Source organism: Mus pahari, chromosome 6, assembly GCF_900095145.1.
Source record: "Mus pahari chromosome 6, PAHARI_EIJ_v1.1, whole genome shotgun sequence".
Lineage (NCBI taxonomy): Eukaryota > Metazoa > Chordata > Mammalia > Rodentia > Muridae > Mus > Mus pahari.
Window position 1 is genome coordinate 83,856,074 of NC_034595.1, and position 11,141 is coordinate 83,867,214.

The 11,141-nt window shown below is 45.2% G+C and overlaps 1 protein-coding gene across 2 annotated transcripts in view; it reads right to left on the minus strand.

The window, feature by feature from the left end:
- Positions 1-11,141, minus strand: part of Fam76a (family with sequence similarity 76 member A) — a 24,578-nt gene that overhangs the window by 5,072 nt on the left and 8,365 nt on the right. The window contains exons 5-6 of one of the 2 annotated variants that reach the window (XM_021200541.2): positions 9,403-9,560; positions 6,277-6,363 (exon numbers count right to left, since the gene is read on the minus strand). In XM_021200541.2, coding sequence (XP_021056200.1) covers positions 6,277-6,363; positions 9,403-9,560 — 245 coding nt within the window. The remainder of the gene's footprint in view (positions 1-6,276; positions 6,364-9,402; positions 9,561-11,141) is intronic. The other variant, XM_021200543.2, reaches the window with a different exon arrangement.

An 11,141-nucleotide genomic window follows, 5' to 3' on the forward strand; every position in this document is an offset into this window, starting at 1 on the left:
AAAAAAAAAAAAGAAAAAAAAAAGAAAAGAAAAAAAGAAAACCATGTCAACCCAAACCACATCCCACAACCTCTCACATGTGGGACCAAAATAAACACCATCTCAAAGCATCTCAAACACTGCTCCAGGCTCAGTCCACAGCTCCAATGCATGCTGCTGACAGTCATATCTGTGATCAGAGAATGTCCCTAGAATCCTGGACAGACCATCAATTTTGGGCACATTCTCAGGTCTAATGTCCTGTGATGAGGTTACCCTGGAAGCAGCAAGTCTCCCCTAAAAAAGATGGGATGCACAGGAAGAAGACTAGCTTCTCTGTGCTGCAATGGCGGCTAGTAATCTCAATAGTCAGCATGAGTTTGAGGCCAGCCTGGGCTAGACAGTGAACTTCAGAACAGTCTGAGCTATATATAGTATGAGGCACCTTTTATTTATTTATTTTTGGTTTTTCAAGACAGGGTTTCTCTGTGTAGACCTTGTCTCAAACAAAAAGAGGGGGCTGGTGAGATGGCTCAGTGGGTAAGAGCACCCAACTGCTCTTCCAAAGGTCCAGAGTTCAAATCCCAGTAACCACATGATGGCTCATAACCATCCGTAACAAGATCTGACGCCCTCTTCTGGAGTGTCTGTAGACAGCTATAGTGTACTTACATATAATAAATAAATAAATCTTAAAAAAATAATAATTAAAAAAAAACAACAAAAAGAATTCTGTGATGCTGAGAAAGGGACAAAGGTGGCCAACTCTCGTCATACAGGTCACATGCTTTCCACTCTCTCTGTCACGTACTGTCTCTTGTCCTTTTAACATACCCTCCTGATTCCTCCTATGTCAGGGAATCTATAAGGCCCTGAAACTATATGTGCAGAATCTTTTCTGAGTCTACAACAGGAAGTTTTCTGGGTGAGGATCCAAAATTTTCAAAAGTGCCAGAGTCTCCTCTGACAGAATAGGAATCAATGCCAAAGGTCACTTCCTGTTTTTCCCCAGGGAATTCTGAAAGAAGTTCTCTGGTTTACTTCTCTGAACACTTTTTTTTTTTTGGTTTTTCGAGACAGGGTTTCTCTGTATAGCCCTGGCTGTCCTGGAACTCACTCTGTAGACCAGGCTGGCCTTGAACTTGTTTTTTTTTTTTTTTTGGTTTTTCGCTCTGAACACTCTTTAAAGCAATACACAACCCTGGACACTGGTCCTAACCCTTTGTCAACAGAGCAACAATTCATAACCCCTCCGCCTTTGCTCTTCCCTGAATCTTACATGGCAGCTAATGTACAGCATTTCTCTACACAGGAAGAAACTGAAAACAGCCAACCTTTCCACTGCACACGCTTCCTCCTAGTTACCAAGTCAACACTCCTCAGGCTGGGACAGAAGGCACCAACAAGTGACAAAAGCACAGCCTCCATCCTGTGCACACAAAGCACCTGGGACAGGGCATCAGAGGACGACCAGACTGATGCTCTCCTAACTGATACAGGACGAACGAGAGCCAGTGCAAAACAATAAAACCCACACTCAGGGGAAGGACCTGTCAGGCGCCTCCAAGTCCAGATCTAGAAGTTTCCTTGTATCTGTTTCAACACCCATCAGTACACATCTTCCCCCAACCCAACAGTGTCTACTTAACCTGTAACCCTAGCAAGCCCAGGCACAGTCTCTCCAATACCCCACACGGGGACCTCACTGCTTCTCCAGGACGGCTTGCCTCTTCAGAAAGCTTTTAATACAAGACAAGTTCTATGCTAAGAGGCTTAGGCAGGGAGACTAGAAATTCAAGACCAGCCTGTGCTATGCTGTAAGACCCACTCTCAAGACAACTATTTTCCTTCTGTGAAATCAAAACAGGTTTGCAATAACACAACACACTGGTCCTGAGGCCATCTTCAAAGGCCATTAGGAACCCCAATACTGTACACAGCTCAAGGGCAGAGAATAAAATAAAATCTAAAATGTCCTTTGGAAATGACAAACTAGGTACTTGGCTGCCGCCCACTGCCGGGTTGACATTGGATTGCCTACAGAGGGAGCATTGAGCAGGCCAACTGAAGAGTGTGACTGGTGCATTTTCTCAAGGAAGGAATACTGTCTAACGTACACTCCTCACACTGGAAAGCTTTTGTCACAACTAGCGAATTAGAAAATACTAGGGCTGGAGAGATGGCTCAGTGGTTAAGAGCACCGACTGCTCTTCCAGAGGTCCTGAGTTCAATGCCCAGCAACCACATGGTGGCTTACAACCACCTGCAATGGAATCTGATGCTCTCTTCTGGTGTGTCTAAAGAGAGCAATGCTGTACTCATATACATAACTCTTTTTTAAAAAGAAAAGAAAAGAAAGTACTGAGCAGGGACTGTAAACTTTGTAGGCTACAAGAACCAAATAGACTAAGACAGCTTGTAAGCATCAAAGCATCAGACACAGCTAACACACTCTGCCCAGTTTCCAGATGGACAGCTAAAGGACAGTGGTAAGAGGAGGCTAGGCATGGCGGTGCACATCACTGATCCTACACTTGGGAGGCAGAGTTAGAGGCAGCCAGATCCCTGAGGTCCAAGCCAGCCTTGTTCTCCACAGAAAGTTCCAGAACTGCTCCTTAGCCTCTTGGCTAAGATCAAGTGTAATACATGCTTATCATGTTGATAGAAAGTTCCAGGCTAGCCAAGTCTACATAGTAGTAAGACCCTGTCTCAAATAAGAGAATCAAACAAGCCTCCATATTAAATAAGAGAATGTGGCAGTAAAAGATCAATATAGAACTGTCATGAAGCAACATAAGGAAGACACAAAGAATAAAAGTTAAAGAGTAAAACCATAAATTTAAAAAAAAAAAAAAGTGTTGAGAGATGAAAACTGAGCTCCTTCCACACACCACACACGCTCAGGAAGCACTCTTTCACCCCCTAAGTACATGAGAACCCTCAGGGTTAGGGATACACCTGGGCTGCTTCACACAAGGCCCTGGGATGGATTCCTAGTACTATATAAACCTGACAGTGTGGCTCATGCTTGTAATTCCAGAACTCAGGAGATAGAGATGGGACAGGAGGCTTAAGGTCATCCTCCACTACACCAAGAATAAGGCCAGCCTGGGATACATGAGACTCTTTCTACATGCCCCACCTGCAGGCAGGCAGGCACACAGACAATAGGCACACAGGCACAGTTTATAAAATGTTTGCTTCAGCAACACAAACACTAAAATTTGAATAAAAAATTAACATAACACCTGCCCAAGGACAATATGCAAATTCTTAAGTCATTCTGTATTTATAAATAAAATACTGTTTGAATATTAAAAAATATCAAAAAACCTGTAGAAATGCTTCTATTGTTTCTGAAACAGTGCCTCAGGCACTGCAGGCTGAATTGACCTCCCTACGCAGCTGAAGGTGACCTTCAACTCTTTTTCTTTTCTTTTTTTTTTTTTTTTTTTTTTTTTTTTTTGGTTTTTCGAGACAGGGTTTTTCTGTGTAGCCCTGGCTGTCCTGGAACTCACTTTGCAGACCAGGCTGGCCTCGAACTCAGAAATCCGCCTGCCTCTGCCTCCTCTGCCTCTGCTGGGATTAAAGGCGTGCACCGCCTGGTGTCTCTCTCTTTTTTTTTTTTAAAAGAGATACATACACACACACACACACACACACACACACACACGCACGCACGCACGCACGCACGCACGCACGCACACACACACACTGTTGCTCTCTTCGGACACACCAGAAGAAGTCATCGGATCTCATTACAGATGGTTGTGAGCCACCATGTGGTTGCTGGGAATTGAACTCAGGACCTCTGGAAGAACAGTCAATGCTCTTAACTGCTGAGCCATCTCTCTAGCCCCCAACTTTGAACTCTTGTTTCTCCTGCTTCCACCTCCTGAGTGCTGGGATTATAGGGGTGCACCACCAGCCCAGTGTCTGAATGCTTTTCTTCCAAAGTGAAGCAAAAGACCAGGACAAACCCCCAAAAAGTAAAAAGGATAGCAAAATAGCATGAACATTCAAAAGGAGTGTGTTTATAAATGAACATTTCTGTGGCAACAGAAAAAAATTACCTAAAGTTCAAATTATAAGATGAACATGGCGGCACATCCTGTAACCAGTGGGATGGGTGAGGCAATGACTTCAGGTCTGAGGTCAGCCTAGACTACATACAAGTTACAGCAGAGCCAAGACTGCACAGGAAAATTCTTATCTCTAATTTCACACACACACACACACACACACACACACACACTCTATAATAAAAATAATTTGGGAGTGGGGTTATCAAGACAGGGTTTCTTTGTGTAACAGTCCTGAACTCTCTTTGTAGACCAGATTGGCCTCAAACTCAAGCAATCCACCTGCCTCTGCCTCCTGAATGCTGGGATTAAAGGTGTGGGCCACCATCCATGGCAATAAATAACTTTTTAAAGTTAGTATGAGGTTAGAGATTCAGCCTAGCAGTAGAGCACTTTACTGTCACATACACCCAAAAACAGTATGGGAAAATGGCCTTTCATTGTCTTCTCTGGTGGACATAATAAAAGACCTTGTAGCCAAGGTAAGGACTAGCATCCCATCCAGAAAAGCCATAGTTGTGGCCAGATGTGGTTCAACAATGTGCACATCAGCCTGAGGTTTTAGCTTGGTGCATCCAAGGCAACAGACAGACTAGCGGTGATGGCCCAAGAACAAGCAAGCAGAGAGGAGGCAGAGCTGCTCAAGCCTGAGCTGGCTGAGCCCAGAGACCAGCTCTCCCTGGACTGCTAACACAACCTGGGCGATGAGCAGATGCAGGCCTAGGTTTAAAAGCACAGGGCCTGGCTTTAGTGGCTTGCTTTCTAGGGCTTCAATTGTTCCTTGAAGCAGTTTTTAATTTTTCTTTTTGAGACAGGGTTTTTCTGTGTAGCCCTGGCTGACCTAGAATTCACTCTGTAGACCAGGCTGGCCTCGAACTCAGAAATCCGCCTGCCTCTGCCTCCCAAGTGCTGGGATTAAAGGCGTGTGCCACCACTGCCCAGCCCTTGAAGCAGTTTTTACAAGGTCAAAGATGATGAACACATCTGTTTTCTTCAGAGAACAGTAAGACTAGCTGCTCAAAAGAACAGGAGAAGGGACCAGAAAGTTCGTCTGCAGGGTTCCTTCCCATATGCAGTCTGAAAAGGGCAAGCATTGCCAGAGCATGCAAGAAGCCAACTGGAAACCAATTAAACGAGAGCCAACAGAGACTCCCTTGGTAGAACCTGAAATCAAGTAAATAAAATACGCCACAGAGAAGAGTACTCTCCCCAGACACTTCACACTTTGTGAGAGAAAGCAACAACCAGCCCCGCAAAGCCCCTCTGCTGGCCCCTCCCATAGGCTCACTGGCTTGGAGGGAGAGCTGTGAATGCCAGCTTTCAGAATGAAGAAGAGCCCAAGGCCTTTGGGGAAATGTCAGCTGTTCTCGCTTCAGGACACCTGAGCCTGGTGGGGAACGGATGGCTCCAAGCAACCCACTGCACCAACGCAGACGGGCTCTGGGCATTAGAACAAAGCAGCTCACCAGAGGAAGCATCACTGACAAGAGAGGAAAGCGAGGATGAAAATACACATTTAGGCAGGCCAAATGAAACAAAACCCTGAACTGTGTCACACTCTCGCCTGCCCCAGCATCGGCAGAGGAAGGCTCCAAGGAAGCAAGGACTATCCTGACAGACATGCAGCCCTGCCTTCACCCCCACTCTGCCTGTCTCTATACCAACTCCTCCCAGAGGCTGCAGACACAGGTCACACAGGATATTTGGTGCCTCACTTCTTAGACCTTCTTAGTGGACTGAAGAATTTGACTACAGTTAATCTGGTTACTAGTTCTATTATGAATGGGGTCTCACTATGTAGCCCTGGGTGGCCTTGAACTCACAGAGATTTATCTGCCCCTGCTTCCTAAGTCCTAGATTAAAAGACTATGCCATCACACACAAATATCTTGTTTTTGTTTGCTGAGGCAGGGTCTCAAACTGTCGTCCAAGGTGATCTGGAACTATCTAGTTACAACAGACTGGCCTTGAATTCAAGGACACCTAACTGCCTCAACCTCCCAAATTCTGAGATTACAAGCATGAGCCAACTAAGTTCTTGTATTCAACTGACAAACAGCCATCAGTACAGCTTATCTGTCAACTCTAAGGTGACTAGCACAGCACTCATAACTGGTCCACTTGGGAGCCTGGCTAGCTCCGAGGTTGACACTCAGTGTAGTCAAGATCTGTGTGTGTGTTCCAAGTGTGTGCACTCACACTCCATCTGGCTCACCTGTCTCCGTTAGTTGTGATTGACTCAAACTTGGATTTTTTCTTTGGGATTTCATTTTGAATTGAAGATGTAGAAAGTGTTTTCTGGCTTTTGATGGCAAAGAGAAAGAAAGAAAGAGATTAGAAATCAAAGATTAATAACGCACTCCAAGGAAAGTCTGTCAAGTGGACAATTACTTCTGTGCAATAGCTTATTATTTTTAATTAGTAGAATCTACCAAGGAGGTTCACAGGGTCAGTGCTTGGCTTCCATCCACTTAGACCCCCGTTTCCATGGGGTCAAACCATTTTGACTTAATCACTATAAAACAGAACTGTGACAGCACAATAAGAAACAGAGTCTGTCTTCCGGTTTACAAAGTCTTTGTTTCCTGTATCGCATGCATCTTCCATCTCATAGTTCTGGGAAATACAGACAAGCTATTCTCTTGGCCTTGACAAAGATGACTTCTTCAAGGTTCCCTGAGCTCCCCAATCATCTCCAGCAGGAAAGATGTACTGAGAATCAGAGCAGGCGCAGTCCAACTCCTGGCCTTCCTAGTCAGGTCCCTTATGATCCAATATGGACCTGTACCACAGTAAATCATCTTTTAATCTAGCAAGGTCACTCAAAAATTGGCCTTAACACTAAAGCTAGAAGCCTGTCAATAGCATGAGACCCCTTTACATTGACCAATGTTCCAATGCCACCCACTCCTGCTACATACCTTTTTTTAAAAAATCATTTTATCTTATATGTGTGAGTATTTTGTATACATGTACCTGTGCACACTGTGTGCATCCTCAGAGGCCAGAAGAGACACATCAGATCCCTTGGAACTGGAGCTACAGATGGTTGGGAGCTACCCTGGGGGTGCTAGGAAATGAACCGAGAAACTCTGAGAGTGCTCTTAACTGCTTGCTGAGCCCCGTTCCCGGCAGGCCTCTCTTAGGTGTGTGATCTCAGTGAGTGCTCTCTCCTCGGAACCCTCACCATTCACACATCCTCTTTTGGGATGGCTGCTTTCTGATTCTTGAACACTAAATGCTTCCAACTTCTGCCTTCAGTCTCTGCTCTTAAGTTATACATCAAGCAGTGTGGTTTCAACAGGCACGGAGGGTTGATAAAATGGCTCAGCGGGTAAGAGCACTGACTGCTCTTCTGAAGGTCCCAAGTTCAAATCCCAAAAACCACATGGTGGCTTACAACCATCTGTAATGAGATCTGACTCCCTCTTCTGGTGCTTCTGAAGACAGCGACAGTGTACTTATTTATAATAATAAATCTTAAACAAACAAACAAACAAACAAAAATGTATTTTGGTTTTTCAAAACAGGATTTCTCTGTGTAGCCCTGGCTGTCCCAGAACTCCCTCTGTAGACCAGGCTGGCCTTGAACTCACAGCTATCCACCTGCCTCTGCCTCCTGAGTACTGGGTTGAAAGGTGTGCACTGCCACTCCTGGGCTCTTAGTGATTTTTGTTTTTAATGTACTACTACCGACTCATCTGAATCTTCTCAGTTCCAGGATCAGCTTAAACAACGCCGCTGGAATGTCAAACGAAGCATTTCAAAACTTCTTCCTCCCTACTCCCTGGTTTCTCTTACATTACGATCTATGCTTTCATCCACGTGAGAACCCTGAGAACCACATGCATCAAATGAACCACGCATCCAAGTTTCTTAGAAGCTTCCCTCCCAAGTCCCTTCTTACTGCCGCAAGGCATCAGGATGGTTCTTTTTATGGGTGTAGTGGGGGGAAGGGTAGGAGAAGTTGGGGTATGTGAGGGTGGGTTTCCTGTAGCTCAGACTAGCTTACAACTCCCTATGCAGCCACAGCTGGCCTTCAACTCGGGATCCTTCTGCGTCCACCTCCAGAGAGCTTGGGTCACAGGTAAGCACCATCTCCTCCAGCCCGAGATGAGGTTCCTGTAACATTTCTAGTTCATCTATGCTTATACAAAAGAGCAGCCACATTGGGAAGAGGTGTACACCCAAGGTCTTGAGAACTTCAGGCAAACACTACAGTGAGCTGTTGCATTTCCAGGCCTCGGCTACCTATTCTTTCAGTGCCTTCTCTACTAGTTTTGTAATTACTGCCAACACAGGTTGCACCCTTCCCTCGAATGGGCCTATCAGTGGCTGCCCACTAGTCACTGACAAGGTATGAGGCCCGTTCCTCCTCCTCCAGTTTCCAGCAACACAAATCTCAAGGGATCTGTGTGGTCTCATGCCCTCTGGTCCTCTGCAAGCACTAGTCTCTCTCAGAGGATGACCCTGCTTCATTGTCATCAGACAAGACCAATCCTGCTGTAACTGGGAAAGTTACAGCAGGCTCTTCTGCAAGCCAGCCTTCCAGATAACCTAGGCAGTTAATTAGAACTGCCTTTCTTGTCTGAATCTTGACAAGTTTTTAAAGTAGTGCCCATTAAAGTAGTGAGACTTCAATGATTTGATTACAAGTTTGTCTTCTCTACCAGACAGCATATTATTGAAACCAGCATGGTTTTTATTCATCTCTGTATTCCCAGCAGAGCCCTGGCCCATGAGAGCACTTACTAATGCCTAGAGAACAAACCAACCCATAATGACAGTAATAACAAACCAGTTAATCCCATTGGATACCGTCATCAGAAAACAGACTGCTAGTCACCTACTACACAGTTTGCCTTCATAACAACTCCATGAGGTAACACTGTTCTCTTCCTCACTGTCCAGGAGAAAACCTGCTAGATACAGGATTAAACCTAAAGCCCCAACATTATTGTACATACTCTAAAAGGAAGCTTCAGCCATCAAGGGAAGGACATCTTTTGACTAGCTCCCACTCTGAAAAAGTCTAGAATATCTGTCAACTATTGAAATACGTCAAAATACGTATTTCAAATGCTGTCTCTAGACAGGAAACAAAATGTCCAGTCCCCACGAGCTTATGCATAATAAGGCTGAGAAGTGCAATCAGAAGTCCCACAGACCTTAGAGCCATGATACAGAAATCTCCTTGGCCCTGGGAGACACGGGAACTCTAAGTATGACAAGCAAGAGACTTCCACAGGAAAGCTTCTATGAGTCGACGCGGTCTTCAGCTGCCTGTGAAAAGACGGCACTTGCCCTGCCGGCTCCTCCGTCCTCCGTGCGTCTGGCTTACCTGTTGTAATGGCTGCCCCCACTCAGGCGGCTGGACCGCTCCTTCTCCTGATGGCTGCCTCGAGAAGAGCTGCTCAGGTGCTTCCTCTGCTCTTTGGTCTTCTGAAGGACACGCTTGTACGACAGTGTGCACAGCCAGCACAGCAGCTTCCCATCCACCTGAGAGAGGAGACAGAGTGCAGTCAGTGCAGAGACCATGAGCACTAGGACTGCACGGGGCAGCTAGAACCGCTACGCACCAGCCCTGTGAGCCTGGGGCAAGTCACAGAGGACTCAGTAACAATGCACATAAGCCACTTAGTGTGGGACCACACACGCAAAAAACTGTTTTATGCTGCACACCTTTAGTCCCAGCACTCGGGAGGCACAGCCAGGCAGATCTCTGAGTTCTAGGCCAGCCTGGTCTACAGAGTGAGTTCCAGGACAGCCAGGGCTACACAGAGAAACGTTGATTATTTGAGATAGGTCTCACCAAGTACCCCTGGGTCTCCAGGAACTCACTATGTTGCCCAAGGAGATTCATCGGTCTCTCTCACCTATGTTAAAGACATGTGCCATGATATCTGGGCCAACACCTTTAAAATAAAGATGGCTTAGATTTATCTTCTTTATGTGTATGGGTATATGCCTGCAGAGACATCTGTGCACCACAGGCATACCTGGTGCCTTTGGAGGTCAGATGAGAGGCCGGAGTGACAAGTGTCATTAAACACTGTCATGCGGGTGCTGGGTATGCAACCAAGCCAAAGGGACCTGAGCTCCTCTCCCCAGGCCCCAACACCTTTCTTATTAAACTCTAACTCTGCTTTAAGGAAGGAAGGAAGGAAGGAAGGAAGGAAGGAAGGAAGGAAGGAAGGAAGGAAGGAAGGGAGGGAAGAAGGGAAGAAGGGAAGAAGGGAAAAAAGAAAGAAAGAAAGAAAGAAAGAAAGAAAGAAAGAAAGAAAGAAAGAAAGAAAGAAAAGCAAAAGAAAATCTAATACACTGGTGGTAGCTCAGTCCTATGTTACAGAGTGAGTTCTAAGTCAGGATACTGAGTTAAGATTCTGCCTCAAAAACAAACAAACAAACAAACAAACAAACAAAAAAAAACAGAAAAAGAAAAAAAGCCAAGCTCTTAGGCTGGGTGTGGTGCTGAAAGCCAGCCAGGTATACAAAGGGAGTCCAGGACAAACAGGGCTACACAAAGAAACATTGTCTCGAAAGAAAAACAAAACAAAAAAAAAACAAAAAACAAACCCTTAGAGTAGGATTGTTAACTAATTATGTTAAGACTTTTATAAATTTGACATCAAATTAATAGAAATTAAAAATACTAATATTAGCAATATTAATAAAAAATAGAGATCATTTACTGAGTTATGTTCCAGGGTTTTTTTTAAATATTTATTTTATGTATATGAGTATACTGTAGCTGTCTTCAGAAACACCAGAAGAGGGCATCAGATCCCATTACAGATGGTTGTGAGCCACCATGTGGTTGCTGGGAATTGAACTCAGGAACTCTAGAGGACCTCTGGACCTCAGGACCTCTCTCCAGCTCCAGGTTTAAAATTAAGAATTTTATCTAGGGGCTGGAGAAATGGCTCAGTGGTTAAGAGAACGGCACCCGCATGACTCATCACAGCTGTCTGTAACTTTATTTGTTTTTTTGTTTTGTTTTGTTTTTCGAGACAGGGTTTCTCTGTGTAGCCCTGGCTGTCCTGGAACTCACTCTGTAGACCAGGCTGGCCTCGAACTCAG